Below are 18,026 nucleotides of genomic sequence, written 5' to 3'. Positions count from 1 at the left end.
AGAGCTGGAGATGACTGTTGGCTGGGGCAGCCTCCATCCCACGGCTTTCCTCCTCCTTCCTGCTTCCCCGGGAGATTAAACCCTCAGTCTCAATCCTCTATCCCCTACCCCCAAATCCCACCTACTTTATAAGAACCCTAGCTAGAAATGGGGTGGGAGAAGCCTAATTAGGTATCTGGGAAACACAAATTCTTACTGTTGGCAGAGCTTTGTGGCTCACACCTGTAATCCTAGCACTTTGAGAGGCTGAGGCGGGAGGATCGCTTGAGCCCAGGAGCTGGAGAACAGCCTGGGCAACATAGCAAGACTCTGTCTCTACAAAGTATTAAAAAAATTAGGTGGATGTGGTGGCACATGTCTGTAGTCCTAGCTGCTAAAGAGGCTGAGGTGGGAGAATCGCTGGAGCCTGGAGGATCACTTGAGCTCAGGAGTCTGAGGTTACGGTGAGCCGAGATCACACCACTGCACTCCAGCCTGGGCAACAGAGTGAGACCCTGTCTCGTAAATAAAATTATTACTGTTTCTAATCACTTTCATCTTTTTTTCTGCCCCAAACCCACTCTCGGTTCCTTTTTTTTTTTTTTTTTGACAGGATCTCACTCTGTCACCCAGGCTGGAGTGCAGTGGTGTGACTCTGCTTACTGCAGCCTCGAACTCCTGGGCTCAAAAGATCCTCCCATCTCAGCCTCCCAAGTAGCTAGAACTACAGCACACACCACCACACACAGCTAATTTTTGTGTTTTTTGTATGATGAATCATGTTGCCCAGGCTGGTCTCAAACTCCTGGGCTCAAGCGATCCTCACACCTCGGCCTCCCAAAGTGCTGGCATTACAGGTGTGAGCAACCACGCTCGGCCCCAAACCCACTCTTGATCTCCTTGTGCATGAAGACTTCATTTGGTTATCAAAAACACTCTTCCATTCTCAGTCCCCAAGAGCAACATTTTGCTGGCACTCCCTCCTCATATGCAGGGAAGCCATGATGTGTGCTGGAAAAAACGCTGGGTTGGGAGTGAAGGTACCTAGGTTTGAGTCCTGTTTCTGTCACAGGTTCAGGGTCTGACCTTGGACTGGTCACTTCCTTCTTTCCCCGTGGCAGTTCCCTTACCTGTGACATTAGACTGGAGTCCAAAAAACCGTTTCAACTCGGCATTCTAGACTTGCGCCAACCATCTTATCCTTTTTAGTTTTCATACACATCAAGCCCTCTCCTGCCTCAAGGCCTTTGGTCATGCTATTCCCTCTGCCTGAAATGCCCTGCCCTTCCCTTTTTGTTTGGTTAACTCCTCCCTACCCTTCAGCTCTTAGCTCAAATGCTACTTCCTCAGAGAAACCTTTTCCAGCCCTCCAGATTGGGTCAGATACCTCATGGTATGCTATCATAATTGCCTGTAGTTTTCCTTCTGAGCCCTCTTCACGTTTGTAATTTTCCAAGTGTTTGTGTGATTATTGTTTCAAGTCCATCTTCACCATGGAACTTTAAGCTCTTTGATAGCAAGGACTTGTCTGTTTTTCTCACCCCAGCACCTGGATCCTTACGTGACCATCTTGTAAAGGTTCAACACATATTTACTAAATAAATGAATAAGTAAATGGATGAATTAATCATTTTCTTCACCTGTCAGCTGCTTTCTGTATCTAACTAGCATCATGTTAAAGAGCAAAAAGTCGAAAGCCAGACTGCCTGGGTTTGGAATCCTGCTTCACCATTCACAAGCTGTGTAAACTTGTGTAAGTTATTCAATCTTTCTGTGCCTCAGTTTCCTCATCTGTAAAAGGAGGATGATAATAGTATATACATTGTCTAACAAGGTTGTTGTTAAGGATTAAAAGACAGTGTATGTAAAGTCCTTAGAACAAGGCCTGGCACTTCAGTGCTATCTAAGTAATAGCTATTGTTCTTATTCGGCCTCATCCATCTCTCCATTTATGCATTCTGAACCCTCCCACAAAGCCTCATTATCTTATTTCCGGCCTGTGAGTGTGGATGACTCAGTGTAATTTGCAGATTAGGTTGAAAAGTTTTGTTTTTTAAAATTCTTATTATGGAAATGTCCAATCATACACAGAAGCAGAGAAGAGGATAATGAACCTCTGTAACAAGCTTCAACAATTATCAACATTTTGCCAATCTTTGTTCATCTATACTCTCCTTTTTTTTCCCTCTGTACTGGAGTATTTTAATGTAAGTCCCAGATGTCATATCATTTTGTCTGAAAATACTCCAACATGTATTTCTAACAGACGAGGACCTTAAAAAAAAAAACAGCAATACCATTATCACCCTTTTAAAATTAACAATAATTAGGGAGAGCTTTTTTTGTTTGTTTTTTTGAGACAGAATTTTGCTCTTGTAGAGGCTGGAGTGCAATGGCATGATCTTGGCTCACTGCAACCTCCGCCTCCTGGGTTCAAGCCATTCTCCTGCCTCAGCCTCTCGAGTAGCTGAGATTACAGGCACCTACCATCATGGCCGGCTAATTTTTGTATTTTAGTAGAGATGGGGTTTCACCATGTTGGCCAGGCTGGTCTCGAACTCCACCCACCTCGACCTCCCAAAGTGCTGGCATTACAGATGTAAGCCACCGCACCCAGCCTAGGAAGAGCTTTTTTCTTTTCTTTTCTTTTTGAGACGGAGTCACCCTCTGTCGCCCAGACTGGAGTGCAGTGGCGAGATCTTGGTTCACTGCAACCTCCGCCTCCCGGGTTCAAGCAATTCTCCTGCCTCAGCCTCCCGAGTAGCTGGGATTACAGGCACGTGCCACCACACCCAGATAATTTTTGTATTTTTAGTAGAAACGGGGTTTCACCATGTTGGTCAGGCTGGTCTCGAACTCCTGACCTTGTGATCCGCCCGCCTTGGCCTCCCCAAGTGCTGGGATTACAGGCGTGAGCCACTGAGCCTGGCTGGGAGAGCTTTATAAACCCCATTCCCTTGAGAGACGCTGGGGGAATGGGAGCCCTTGATTGGGGTAGATGCATAATGAGGAACAGCAGATAATTAATCGACACTTTAGTGTTTTGAATGGGGCCTGTCACATAAGAGGGATATAGTAGTAACTATTATTTTGACTCTCTTTGATTCTCTCCATTTACCCACTCAAAATCCTCCCAATCTCTCTCTTATTTTCAGGCTGTGAGCCTGGGTGACCATTTATAAAGGAGGACTAGGAGCCTGGGCTGGGGAGTTTCCTGGGTCATCAGAGCCCTGGGTTGAGACCTGGGACTCCAGAAGGCACCAAGAAGGGCCCAAAGGAAGCAGACTACAGGACCGAAGGGGAGGGGAGGAGCAGCCAGAGCTGGGGAGTTTAAAGGAGGAGCCCTACAGCTGTGTGAAAATGGGGCTTAGAAAATCCAATAGCCAAAGGGCAGGCAAGCTGAGGGTTGGTCCTTCCTTCCCAGTGATCAGGACCTTTGGGCATCACTGCCAGCTGGGAAGCAGAGGGGAGGTAGCCGGGGTTCCTGAGGGAGTTCTCTTTAGCTTTTCTTCACAGCCCACAATGGGGCATGCCTACAACAACCACCAGGGGCCTGCTTTGCTTCATCTTCAGTTCTCAACAATTCCCAGGACATGAGTGATAATGGTGGACCCTGAGCCAAAGCACAACCAGACATGGCCTTCCCCAGACTCAAGATGAAGATTTTTGTGCTCTCATCTCTCTTTTCCTTCCTGCAGAATTCTCTCCTACATCTTCTGCCCTATTCTGCTCTTCTCATTATACTCATCCTTTGGGTATTCAGGGCGCCTGGACACTCAACTCATCCTTAGCTCCTTTGTGCTGCTATAATAAAATGCCATAGACTCAAACTCATATATTTTTTTTTTTTTTTGAGATGGAGGTTTGCTCTTGTTGCCCAGGCTGGAGTGCCAATGGCATGATCTTGGCTCACCACAACCTCTGCCTCCCAGGTTCAAGCGATTCTCCTGCCTCAGCCTCCCGAGTAGCTGGGATTACAGGCATGTGCCACCATGCCCGGCTAATTTTGTATTTTTAGTAGAGACAGGGTTTCTCCGTCAAGCTGGTCTCGAACTCCCAACCTCAGATGATCCGCCCGCCTCAGCCTCCCAAAGGGCGGGATTACAGGCATGAGCCCCCGCACCTGGCCATCAAACTCATAATTTATAAACAATAGAAATGTATTTATTATGGTTCTGGAGGCTGAAGAGTCCAAGATGAAGGTGCCAGCAGGATTGGTATCTGGTGAGGGCTGCTCTCTGCTTCCAAGATGGTGCCTTGTTGCTGCATCCTCTGGAGGGGAAGGAATATTGTGTCCTTACATGGTAGAAAAGCAGAAGAGCAAAAACGGCTTAAACTAGCTCCCTCCAGCCCTTTCATAAGGCACTAATTTATTCATGAAGTAGGATCCCTCATGACATTACTTCCTAAAAGGCCCCGCTTCTCAATGCCACCATAGTGGGGATTAAGTTTCAACACACGAATTTTGAAGGACATTCAGACCATAGCACAGCCCAATCCAAGCTTGCCTCCAGGAAAAGATGTGATTCAAACACTTTAGCAGAGTAAACAAGTTCCTTCATAACCTAGCCTTCAACTGCCTCATCAACCTCATTTCCCCGCCACTGCCCTCTTCTTTCCAGTGTGACACAGCGAAACAGCGCAGATTTGTGTCCATATGGACCTAGTATTGAATTCTGGCTCTGCTGCTTCCTAGCGCAGGAAGCTTAGATGAAGTCACTTTATCTCTCTGAGCCTGTTTCCACATCTGAAAAATGGGGATAATAGTATACTAAAAGGCCTATTAACAAAGGCCTTAAAGTCATACAAACCAGGAAAATAGCCCATGTTCTCCAAGATCCCCCACCTCCCCCCCACCCTTTTCTTTTTTTTGAGATGGAGTCTTGCTCTGTCACCCAGGCTGGAGTGCAATGGCACGATCTCAGCTCACTGCAACGTCTGCTCCTGGGTTCAAGCGATTCTTCCGCCCCAGCCTCCCGAGAAGCTGGGATTACAGGCATCCGCCATCATGCCCAGCTAATTTTTGTAGAGATGGGGTTTCACCATTTGGCCAGGCTGGTCTTGAACTCCTGACCTCAGGTGATCCGCCCGCCTCGGCCTCCCAAAGTGCTGGGATTACAGGTTCAGTGAGCCACTGAACCCGGCCTCCAACATTCCTTTTAACTCATAACGGTCTATAAATTTTATAAAAAGCTTAAAATTCTCTGGACATATGATGTATGACTGGGCCAACAGGTGAGTTTTCCAATACTGAATGCTAAATTAGTGTCTTGAGGAATCATGTCTGTGTTCTTAACAGTATATGAACAAGGACAATTTTTGTTGGCCCACAACCTCCTATTTAGTGTCACCCAAGCAAGCCACTTAAACTCAATCACATTTCCTTCAGCTCTAGGCTCTGCCTCTTTTTTAGGCTCTGCCTTTGAAAATGACTGTATCTTAGTTAGTGCTTCTGAAAAAATGGTGACCACAGCACTACTTCTTTTTTTTTTTTAAATTATTTTTGTCTTCCTTTTATTACACCAAGTATGTGAACCTAGTTACTTATTTCTTAAATAAGAACTTTAATTTTTTTTTTTTTTTGAGATGGAGTCTTGCTCTGTCACCCAGGCTGGAGTGCAGTGGCATGATCTTGGCTCACTGCAGCCTCCACCTTCCGGGTTTGAGATTCTTGAAGACCCTTCTCTCTTTCTCTCTTTTTAAAAAAATAAATACAGCATAACGCCCTGTGGAGAAGAAAAAAAATTTTTTTTAAAGAGACGGGAGTCTCACTATGTTGCCCAGGCTGGTCTCGAACTCCTGAGTGCAAGTGATCCTCCCGCCTTAGCCTCCAAAAAGGCTAGGATTACAGGTGTGAGGCACTGCACCCAGCCTTTTTTTTTTTTTTTTGAGATGGAGTCTCGCTTTGCCACCCAGGCTGGAGTGCAGTGGTGCAATCCTGGCTCACTGCAACCTCCACCTCCTGGGTCCAAGCGATTCTCGTGCCTCAGCCACCGGAGTAGCTGGGACTGCGGGCGCCCGCCACCACGCCCGGCTAATTTTTTGTATTTTTAGTAGAGACGGGGTTTCACCATGTTAGCCAGGTTGGTCTCGAACTCCTGACCTCACGTGATCCGCCCGCCCCGGTCTCCCAAAGTGCTGGGATTACAGGCGTGAACCACCGCGCCTGGTCGCTTCTTCAATGTTAGTTTAAATCACAGGGACTATGCCTCCCAGGGTGTTTGAATTCAAAGCACGGTCAGTGCCAGGTACTGGCGATCAAGGAAGGGAAGCTATCTGTGGATGCGGGGCAGGGGTTGGTTGGAGGACGCAGGCGTTGGAGATCTCCAGGGGTCGCCGCAATGACTGGGATCATATCGGGCAGTCTCCTCCACTCACAATGATAGCACACGCACGCGCGAACGAATTGGCCGCAGCATGGTTTGAACTGGATTGAAACGCGAGGGGATCACAGACTGACGCAGCACACTCTGTGTCTCGAAGGCAGAGATCACCTCCTGCTTCCCGGCGCGCGTAGGCGCAGGCGCCCACCCTCGTGGGCGGGGCTCAGGCGGTGGCGTCGCAGCGCGTGGTCGCGGATTGGCCGGCCGCGAGGCCGACGGTTGGCTGTGTTCCTCTCCACAGGCGCACAGAGCATGCGCGGGGCGGGAGTGAGCGAAATTCAAGCTCCAAGCTCCAAGCTCCAAGCTCCAAGCTCCAAGCTCCAAGCTCCAAACTCCAAACTCCCGCCGGAGTAACTGGAACCCAATCTGAAGGTCATGGAGGCGTCCCGAAGGTTTCCGGAAGCCGAGGCCTTGAGCCCAGAGCAGGCTGCTCATTACCTAAGGTATGTCTGGACCGCTGGGCGGGTCTAGCTAACCGACCTGGCCCAGAGTGGAGGTGGGGTAGCCCCCGGATCCTCCTGGGGACCCGAACTGTTGAGGCGGAGCCTTTTGAGACGCGCGCTCGCACTCTTCTCGCAGTAGGGTGTGGGAGTCAGCTCTGGATGTTTGACCAGATTTCTAAAACCTGAGGAGACCCCGATGCCTCTTCTTTTGGGCAAATGACCCTCCAGTATGAGCTCCTTAAAAGCCAGAGCCTTAATTAATCAAGCCCTTCTTGATTCTTTTCAGTTTATCAAGCCCTAAGTCTAGGGGATACAGAGATGAGTAAAACGAGGTCCCCGCCCCCAAATTGTTTGTAATCTAGTAGTGGAAACGGATCTGTAAAGCAATAATTACTAGGTTTGATAAGTGCTGTAAGAGGTATAATGTATGTGCAGGGCACAGTGTTGGCATAAAAGAGGGAATGGCCAACTACAAGGGTCGTCAGCTAAGGGATGGCGTGGCAAGAGGAGACATTTGAGCTAGGCGTTGAAAAATAAGTAAACATTCACCAGTTGGCTAAGGGTGGGGGGCGTGGTAATGTTGGGTTAAGAATTTAAATTTTTTCTTAAATTGTGGTAAAGTACACATAACATAAATTTTATCTTTTTGTGCAGAAACTGGGTTTTATGAAAAATAAAGTTTATCATCCTAACAATTTTTAAATGTACAGTTCAGTAGTGTTGACTACATTCATATTGTTGTGCAACCGTCCGTCATCTCCAGAACTTTTCTCATGTGGCAAAACTGAAACTACTCCCATTAAACAACTCCCCATTTCCCCCTCCCTTCAGCCCCTAGCAACCATTATTCTGTCTCTGTGAATTTTTGCTTTAACTTTTTTTGAGACACGGTCTTGCTGTGTCGCCCAGACTGGAATTCAGTGGCCTGATCATAGTTCACTGCAGCCTTGAACTCCTGGGCTCAAGCAGTCCTCCTGCCCCAGCCTCCCTAGTAGCTGGGACTTCAGGTGGGTGCCACCATGCCCAGCCAATTTATTATTTTACTATTGTTGTTTTATATATATTTTAGAGACAGGGTCTGGCTCTGTCACCCAGGCTGGAGTGCAGTGGCGCGGTCTGGGCTCACTGCAACTTCCGCCTTCCGGGTTCACGCCATTCTCCTGCCTCAGCCTCCCGAGTAGCTGGGACTACAGGCGCCCGCCAACACACCCGGCTAATTTTTTGTATTTTTATAGAGACGGGGTTTCACCGTGTTAGCCGGGATGGTCTCAATCTCCTGACCTCGTGATCCGCCCTCCTCGGCCTCCCAAAGTATTTTTTTGTGTTTTTAGTAGAGACAGGGTCTCGCCATGTTGCCCAGGCTGGTCTCAAACTCCTGAGTTCAAGCAGTCCTCCTGCCTCGGCCTCCCAAAGTGTTCAGATTACAGACGTGGGCCACCATGCCAGGCCTTTCATTTAGATTTTTCCAATTGTTTGCCATTATACTTTTGTTGTAATAGGCAGCCTTTTGTGTGAATTTTTGTGCACTTTGTAACTGAGTGTACACTTTGGAATTCGGATTGCTGGGTCTTAGGGAATGTGTATTTAAAATTGCCATTCAAGAAAACCATGCCAGATTTTAATAAAGTCAATAGTGTGAGTAAGCATTTATTTATATTCTCTCAGGCTGGTGTGTGATGAGCTATATGGGTCAATTCAAAAGTTAAGATATATAGTTTTACTTTTGAAGCTAGGACTTGTAGTATTTTCTTCTACAGATACACTTACATGAGTGAGCAAAGATGTGTTTGCGTGTGTATACAGTAAGTCCTCACTTAACATTGTCCATAGGTTCTTGGAAACTGACTTTAAGTGAAATGACGTAGCAAAACCAATTTGTTTCTCATCAGTGTTGCAGCAAAATGATATTGAATGAACCAGTGTTGTTCAAGGGCCTGCTGTGTGTCATTTTGCTTAAAGTTGCAGTTGCCAAGAACCTACTGACCACGTTAACTGAGGACTTACTGTACATATAAACATATACCAGAGGTGTGTGCCATGAAGCCCGGCTAATTTTTAAAAGATTTTTGTAGGCTGGGTGCAGTGGCTCGTGCCTGTAATCCCAGCACTTTGGGAGGGCGAGGCAGGCGCATCACGAGGTCAGGAGTTCAAGACCAGTCTGGACAACATGGTGAAGCCCCGTCTCTACTAAAAATACAAAAATTAGTCGGGTATGGTGGCGGGCACCTGTAATCCCAGCTACTTGGGAGGCTGAGGCAGAATTGCTTCAACCCGGGAGGCGGAGGTTGCAGCGAGCTGAGATGGTGCCACTGCACTCCAGCCTGGGCAACAGAGCAAGACTCCGTCTCAGAAAAAAAAAAAAAAAAGATTTTTGTAGAGATGGAGTCTCACTGTGTTGCCCAGGCTGGTCTTGAACTCCTAGACTCAAGTGATCCTCCCAACTCAGGCTCCCAAAGCACTGGGATTAGAGGTGTGAGCCACCATGCCCAGCAGAATCAGACTTTTTATTTATTACACTTCCATTATTACACCACCGTTCAAGTGTTCTACTCTCCATCCTCTACCTTACTCCCTCTAGAACACCAATTCCAACAACTGTTTGATATTGTTGGGATCTATATAGTTCATTGATTCTATCTTTTCACTGTTGCACACCCCTCAGGTTCTCACTTCTCTCCTTACATAATTTGAAGTTCAGAGTCAATAATTGTGGAGGCTTCTTTGTATACAACTTCCACTTATTTTTTTCTCTTTCACACTTCATTATACTGGCTTGGCATTACCAGCCTTCGTATGGTAAGCAGAGTAATGGCCTCCTGAGGATATCCACATACTAATTTCTGAACCCTGTGAATATGTTACCCTCATATGGTAGAGAGGAATTAAGGTCGCTAACCAGCTGACCCTAAAATATGGAAATTGGAATATCTGGGTGAGCCCAGTGTAATCACAGGGTGCTTAAAAGTGGAAGAGGGGCTGAGTGTGGTGGCTCACGCCTGTAATCCCAGCACTTGGGGAGGCCAAGGTGGGTGGATCACCTGAGGTCAGGAGTTCGAGACCAGCCTGGCCAACGTGATGAAACCCTGTTTCTACAAAAATACAAAAATAAGCCGGACGTGGTGGCACACGCCTGTAATCCCAGCTACTTGGGAGGCTGAGGCAGGAGAATTGCTTGAACCCAGGAGGTGGAGGTTGCAGTGAGCTGAGATCGCACTGTTGCACTCCAGCCTAGGCTACAAGAGTGAAACTCCATCTCCAAAAAAAAAAAAGTGGAAGAGGGAGGCAGAAGAGGAGGTCATGGTGACGCAGTGTGAGAAGGATTCAACCTGTCCTACCTGGCTCGGTAGATGGGGGAAGGGGCTATGAGCCAAGGAATGTGTATGGCCTCTGGAAGCTGGAAAAGTCAAGAAGCACATTCTCCCCCTAGAGCCTCCCGAAAGGAACACAGCCTTGCTGCAACCTTAATTTTAGCCCAGTGAGACCTGTGTCAGACTTCTAACCTATATAACCTGCAAGATATAACCTGTAAGATAAAAGATAATACTTTGTGTTGTTTTAACATTTGTGATGATTTGTAACGGCAGCAATAAGAAACTAATACATTTTGCTAAATCCAACTCTGGCCCTCACAGATGAACATGGTTGAAGAAACAATCATGCTGACTGGTCTTACTTGAAATCCATCAATATTAATGTCAAGCAGGCCCTTCATGCTGCCTGGCAATCATATTACATTTCTCTAATGTATTCACTCATCCATTGTACTAGATGCCTGTTTCATACCTTCTTGCTTTTCAGACCTTCAGCATCTCTCCCTCATCTCTATTGCTTCCAATTTCACTGGGTTGATAGACCCAATCAGAAGAGAGTTTCCAGAAGCTTCTTCTCCCATATCAACCTACTTCCCAGCATTATTCCCTCTGTGTTCTTTGCCTTCTATCCTGTTAGTATAGATGAACTCTCCATGCTTCTAGCTAAGGCACAACCCCTCCATTTGTGCAAAAGATCTCATCCCTTGTCACTCACTGGTATAAGGACTTCAACCCACCAATTCTTTCATTGTTAAAAAAAAAAATCCTCTCTTGATCCTATTTTCCTTTCCAGTTATTGCTCCATTTCTTCTCTTTCCTTTACAGCAAAATTCCAGGTGTCATATCATTGTCTACACTTGTCATTTCCTATTTCTTTCCTCCTAACTTCTGTTGAACTCGTCCCAATCAGGTTTTCACCCCATCACTTTACACAAACTGCTTTTATCAAAGTCACCAATCTTTAACTCCTGGACTCAAACGATCTTTCTGCCTTGGCTTCCAAATGTGCTGGAATTACAGGCATGAGCCATTGCACTTGACCAGTTTTATTTTTAACCAACAATAATTGTATATATTTGTGGGGTACAGTGTGATGTTTCAATGCATGTATACATTGTGGAATGATCAAATCAGGCTAATTAACATATTCATCACCTCAAATACTTATCATTTCTTTGTGGTGAAAAAATTTAAAATCCATTCTTCAGCCTGGCCAACATGGCGAAACTCTGTCTCTACTAAAAATACAAAAATTAGTTGGGTGTGGTGGTACGCATCTGTAGTCCCAGCTACTCGGGAGGCAGAGGCAGGAGAATCCTATGAACCCGGGAGGCGGAGGCTGCAGTAACCTGAGATCATGGCACACTGCACTCCAGGCTGGGTGACAGAGGGAGACCCTGTCTCAAAAAAAAAAGTTCATTCTTTTAGCTATTTTGAAATATATGATTCATTATTATTAATAATAGTCACCATGATGTGCAGTAGATCACTAGAACCTATTCCTCCTGTTTAACTGAAACTTTGAAACTTTGTACCATTGACTTGGTACAAAGAGGGGGCTTGGGGCTATGTCTTCTAACGAGTCCTGTAGTTCTGTTGAAAGAGCCTTAAAGTATGTTATGGAAGTGGCTAATCTGCTTGCTCTCAATCCAAGTCCAGAGGTTATACCCAAGGTGGCTATTAAGGGAATGACGTGGATGGCCCTTCCTTTTCTAACATATTGGATGGGTGGGATGGGCAAAGGTCGATCAGGAGGAACAAGTCCAATGGAGGGAGATAGATAAACTAGGGTACAGGTTCCAGTCCAGTTGGTAGGGAGACAAAGGTATGTGTTGGTGCCACACAAAAAGAACAGGACTTTGTCGTGTATACAGGCAGAGATATGGAAAGAGAGTAAGTGAACTAAACATGGGATGTTTTTTCTTTCCTGTGGTTCATTACTCCAAATGGACAAGGAGGAGGCCAGGGAGACACCTACTATAGTAGAAATATAGGAAGAGTTACTTTTTACACATTTAATGCAATAGGATGTTGCACCATTGATATTGAGCCGTGGAAAAAGGTGGGCACCAGGGACAGCACAAGTTAGGCCATAGGCACTGGCTGAGAGAGAGGCTGTCAAACGAGCCAGTTGCAGAAATGCTCCATTTGCTTCAGGTGATACTGGGTAGTTAACTCGGTTAGTTTGATGGTCAGAGGGGTGTTTAATAATGATAGTACGGTTGCATTGGTTAGGTGTTAAGGATCCTACAGGGAGATTTCCTTCAGAGGCTGAAAAGCAAAGTGAAGCTTGTTGTAAAAGGGGGGTGTGTTTAGTTATAGGCCCTTTAATGAGAGAGTCTTGGGGCTTGAGGCGTTGCAGGGAGTTGTAATAGGTTTGAAATAATTTGTTAGCCTGATTGGCCCTGGAAGTAGGATAATTGTCGACCAGGGCGTCAGCTCTTTCAAGAAAGGAAGCTCCCTTTTGGAGTGTATAAATTAGGGTTATGCTCCCTGCTAAAAGGTCATGAAGGGGTGCAGGAAGGGCTGTGTAAGCTGAGGAAGACAGCGATAAGCACATCCAGCATTCGGGAGCAAAGGAAGAGTTAGTTCGCAGCAAGAGGGATTGTGTAAGGTTTGTAGTTCGAGCTTGAGAGCAGTGAGAAGTGGTTGTATTGGTGAAGTTGATGTACTTAGGGTATTTATATTGAAAAAAAAACAAGCAAAAAGCGAAAAAGGTTATCTGGGTAAGAGTAAAGTCCTGGAAAGTTCCTTGAAGCCATAGGTCCCATAGAACAGTAAAGAGCTGATCAGGATATATAATGGGAGTTTCGTAAGGGTACCGCTGAAGGACTGTAACAAGGTGATTAGGAAGCAATGAAAGTTTGGGAGAGAAAGAGACATAAGCGGTTTAGGTGAATTTCTCTTCCTTTTCTTCCAAGATTTGGGTGAGGCAAAGGGAAGTGGGTCCTGTGGAGACACAAGAGAAGGCTGAAGGGGTTTTAGATTTGGTTGTTTGGGTATGTGGCGAAGGGAAGTCTGTTTTCTTGAGAGAAGTATAATGAAACCAGTTGGGGAATCCCTGGAGTTTTGGTGCTGTGGGTGTGGTAAGAATGATTTGGTAAGGTCCCTTTGTTAGAAATGCTTGTTCCCTGGTGCCATAAAGAAATAGCACTTGAACATAAATTTAATTTCCTCAGCAAGGCCATTTTTACTTTCTGCAGAAAGGGCACCCTCGCCAGCAGTTTTGCCAGGAGAGTACACCAAATAAAGGAGACAGGATCATTTATAAACTGACACTTCCACCCTACTGCTGTGTCCAGTTTCCATTGGCTGGAACGGGACCTCACATTCTGTATTTGTCCCGATTGGCTAGCAACTTAGAACTTTTTAAAAGAGGCAAAGGCAGAGGAGAACAAAGGAAGGAGGAAGTAACTTGTGGAATGCTGAGAAAGGTAAAAACACCTTCAAATAAGGAAGAGGAACAGGCTATGACCTAATGCTTGCTTGGACCAGTATAAGCATGCCAGGGCAAATATTTAGGCTAAATTGTGGGCGCTAAGAACATAAAGTACATTGATTTCTTTATTACGGCTGGCCGATATTTAAGAATGTTAGCACAGGTCTTTGAATAAATTTTGCTTCTAAGAGAAGTTGCTATTTATTCCTAATTAGATGGGGAGGAAAGTCTTTGAAGAGGAACCTCTATTTTACTTTTTACACCTTCCATTTAGGTGTGAGGGGGGAATTGGGGGTAGGACTGGGATCTTTTATGAGAACCCAGTCTTCTGGCTATAGGAAGGGATTAGAGGAGTCAGTGATGGGTTGTGGCAGGTATTTGTCAGCATATTCCCAAATGAAATGGCGGATAATATACAGAAGAGGGGAAACAAGGGGAGTTGGTAGAGGTGGCGTTTGACCTTGAGGTGGAACAAAAAGGGCCAGTGGTTTCCCATACATGAGTTCAAAGGGGCTGAGCATTAAGGGTTTATGTGGGAATGTCCAGATTTTTAGAAGGGCCAAAGGTAAAAGTGTAACCCAGTCTTTAAGAGTTTGGAGTGAGTACCTGGTGAGGGTGGTTTTTAGAATGCCATTCATTTTTCCAACCTTTCCTGAAGATTGAGGTCGATAGAGGATATATAGCTTCCAGGTGATATGTAGGGCTTGTGCAAGTGTTGAGTAATTTGAGAGATGAATTCAGGACCATTGTCGGATTGAAAAGAAAGAGGCACCCTGAACCTGGGTATGATTTCCATTATTAATTTGGAGGTGACAGTAGAAGCCCGTTTGTTGGTTGTGGGAAAAGCCTCGACCCATCCTGAAAGGGTATTGACGAGAACTGGAAGAAACCAAACCTTTTTAACTGGGGGCATATGGGTAAAATCAATTTGCCAGTCCTGTCCTGGAAGGTGTCCCCTGGCTTGATGGGTTGGGAAAGAAAGGGATTTAGTGTTGGAGTGGGGTGAAGCCTTTTGGCAAATAGAACATTGATGGGAAATGGCCTTTAGCTGTTCCTTTATATCTGGGGTTATGTGTATATGGGAGCTTAAGAAATGTTGTCGAGGGGAATGGCTAGTATGGAAGAGGTTGTGAATGTCCCATAAAAGAGTAGTTTCTTCAGGGTCAGGTGGGACTAATTTGTTTTGTACAAACCAATATGGGGGTTTGACTTGTGCTCCCGCCGTGATTAGTTGCTGTATTTGGTGTTCTGGATAAAAGGAGGGGATATGTTGTATGAGGGGTAATAGGTATTGGGGGATTGGATGGTTGGTTGAGGCTTGTTTTACCCAGTAGTCAGCCTCACGGTTTCCTATTGAAATGTGGTTTTTATCTGATTGATGTCCTTTGCAATGGATAACTGCAACCTTTTCTGGAAGTAAAGCTGCCTTTAGTAAATGATGAGTTTTCCATTAATGATAGGAAATCCCTTAGCCATGACATAGCCCTGCTCGCTCCAAATTTGGGCATTGGAATGGATGGTGTTATAGGCATATTTAGAATCGGTGTATATATTAACTTGTGTACTTTTTGCTAGGGTTAGTGCTCTTATTAGGGCAAATAATTCTGCTTGTTGGGAGGATATGCCCAAAGGCAAGGGGGCAGCCTCTACGACTCTTCTAGGTGGGTATCATCATGATATCCCTCAATGATGGCATACCTTGCTTGGAGGGAAGGGTTTTCTGATGCACTGCCATCTATAAACCAATCTGGGGCTTGCTTTATGTGAGTGGAAGTAAGTGGGTGGAACATGGTGAGAGAACTTTCAATTAAATTCAAGCATGAGTGTTGGTCAGGGTCTAAAATTGGTCCTGAAGGCAAAAGAGTGGCAGGATTAAGGGGGGAGCATCTATGAAGAGAGATAGAGTGTTGAAGGAGAGTTGAATGTAAGGCCTGCATGCGGGAGGATGAGATGGAGCTTAGCGCCTTATGGCTGAGTATATTTTGCAGACTGTGAAAAGAAAATACCTGAAGGGGTTTGTAGAATGTGAGTTTTTGTGCCTCAGGGATAATTAGAGAGGCTGTGACCAAAATTTTTAAGCAAAGGGGCCAGCCTTTATAAATGGGGTCTAGTTGTTTTGAAAAATATGCTACCAGTTGGAGGGAGTCTCCCACGGGTGGGGCTAATAGTCCAAGGGCCTGATTATGAGAACTGTGTAAATATAGATGAAAGGATCTCGGGGTTTGGAAGGCCTAGAGCAGGGGCCTGTAATAAGGCATGTTTTTGGTGAGAGAAAGCATGATAAAGGGCTGGAGTGGGAGTGAGTGGTTGGTCAAGATTGCCTTTTGTGTGTTCATAAAGAGGTTTAGTGTTAATGGCAAAATTTGCTATCCATAATCAGAAATATCCCACTAATCCGAGGAAAGAAAGTAAGTCCCTTTTTGTTTTAGGAAAAGGGATTTGTTGAATGCTTTGCTTTCATGCTGGCGGAATTTCTCGAGTATTTGGAGTTATGATTAATCCTAGGTATGAGACTTTTGGAGAGGTTAATTGGGCCTTCTTTTTGGACACCTGGTACCTGCATTCAGGCAAAAAATGTAAAAGCCTGGTGGTGTGTTGAATACAATGTTCTAGAGAGGGGCTGCAAAGAAGTAAATCGTCCATGTACTGAAGCAAGATGCTAGGTTGTAGATGTAGCTGGGAGAGGTCTAATTGAAGTGCCTGACTGAAATAGTGAGGGCTGTCCCTAAACCCCTTGGGGAGGACAGTCCAGGTAAGTTGTTGGGAGTGGCCTGTGTCAGGGTCAGTCTAAGTGAAAGCAAAAAGGTTTTGAGAGGAGGGATGTAGAGGAATAGTAAAAAAAGCATTCTTGAGGTCCAATACTGAGAAATGGCTAGTGTTGGGAGGAATTTGCAATAGGAGGGTGTAGGGGTTTGGGAACAATAGGATAAACAGGAACAATAGTGGAGTTGATTTATCACAAATCCTGAACCAGTCTATAGGAGCCATCTGGTTTTTTGATTGGGAGAATAGGAGTATTATGGGGAGAATGGGTGGGGATTAAAATATTGGCAGCCAAAAGTCAGTAGATGATGGGCTTGAGTCCCTGTAATCCATTAGGGTTGAGGGGATATTGTGGGACCACTGTGTAGTGCTTAGGATCCTTTAGTGAGATTTGAATTAGAGAATGGTGGGTAGCTATTATGGGGGAGTCAGTGTTCCATACTATAGGATTTACCTGGCTGAGGAATTTGGGTGTTTTTTGTTCGTTTGTTTTGAGACAGAGTTTTGCTCTTGTTGCCCAGGCTGGAGTACAATGGCGTGATCTTGGCTTGCCGCAACCTCCACCTCCCGGATTCAAGCGATTCTCTTGCCTCAGCCTCTGAGTAGCTGGGATTACAGGCATGCACCACCACGCCCAGTGAATTTTGCATTTTTAGTAGAGACAGGGTTTCTCCATGTTGGTCAGGCTGGTCTCAAGCTCCCAACCTCAGGTGATCCGCCCACCTCGGCCTCCCAAAGTGCTGGGATTACAGGCGTGAGCCAGGAATTTGGGTTTTAAGTCTATTTGATGTGGAGTGTCTGAGCAGGGGTTTTGTTCTTGACATAATAATAAGTAAGGGTGGCTTTGATGTAGGGCCGATGAATGAATGATTCCCCCTAGTTTGTGTAGGATGTCCCTTCCTAGTAAAGGAGTGGGACAATGAAGAATGACCAAGAAAGAGTGAGTGAGGGTGACTCCCTGAAATGAGCAGTATAGAGGCAGTGTTTTGTATGGAAGTTCTTGTATGTCCTTCATGCCAACAACAGAAAATTATGAACATTCTAGTGGGCCTTGATATTCAGTTAATACTGATAGGCTTGCCCCAGTATCCAGGAGAAAGGAAATAATCTTACTGGATACTGTACCAATTACCCTGGGTTCCATGGGCTCACTGGATGTGGGGGCGAAGGATTCCAGGCACCCTCAGTCTTCCGTTGTCAGTACCAGCAGTGAAGATATTTCCTCCTGTGATGGTCGGGGGGCCTCACAGGGCCACTGTCAAACAGGGAGGTTGTACCCATTGGGTGCAGTCCATTTTCCAGTGTCCCCAAAGACCACAAGTTGGGCATGGTTTGGTAGGGGGCCAGGGGCTAGGACAAGCCTTTGCCCAGTGTCCGGGGTTGCCACATTGGAACCCTGATGTGGCACTTCAGGGTGACACTTCCAGAGAGGTGACGGAGTTTCCCTTGGGGTTGTCTGGAGGCTTTTGTGTAACTGACGTTTGGACAGCAGAGGTGAGCATCTGGTATTTTAACCAGAGATGTTTGTCTTTTTGAATTTTTTGTTCCTTGTCTCTGTTGTTAAAGACACAGAAGGCCTTCCAGCACTTTGGGAGGCCAAGGCGAGTGGATCACCTGAGGTCAGGAGTTTGAGACCAGCCTGACCAACATGGCAAAACCTCGTCTCTACTAAAAATACAAAATTAGCTAGGTGGAGTGGCGCATGCCT

General features: G+C 45.8%; 2 protein-coding genes across 2 annotated transcripts in view; one reads left to right on the top strand and one right to left on the bottom strand.

The window, feature by feature from the left end:
- PIN4 (peptidylprolyl cis/trans isomerase, NIMA-interacting 4) overlaps window positions 1-18,026 on the bottom strand; it is an 89,434-nt gene that overhangs the window by 18,248 nt on the left and 53,160 nt on the right. The window lies entirely within an intron of this gene.
- ERCC6L (ERCC excision repair 6 like, spindle assembly checkpoint helicase) overlaps window positions 6,615-18,026 on the top strand; it is a 42,089-nt gene continuing 30,677 nt past the window's right edge. The window contains exon 1 of the mRNA XM_054470821.2: window positions 6,615-6,805. Within this exon, the coding sequence (XP_054326796.1) occupies window positions 6,738-6,805 (68 nt within the window). The 5' untranslated portion in view covers window positions 6,615-6,737. The remainder of the gene's footprint in view (window positions 6,806-18,026) is intronic.

The sequence above is a fragment of the Pongo pygmaeus genome, chromosome X (assembly GCF_028885625.2).
Source record: "Pongo pygmaeus isolate AG05252 chromosome X, NHGRI_mPonPyg2-v2.0_pri, whole genome shotgun sequence".
Classification (NCBI taxonomy): domain Eukaryota; kingdom Metazoa; phylum Chordata; class Mammalia; order Primates; family Hominidae; genus Pongo; species Pongo pygmaeus.
The sequence above is the reverse complement of the archived record's forward strand: the minus strand, read 5'-3'. Positions and strand labels throughout refer to the sequence as shown.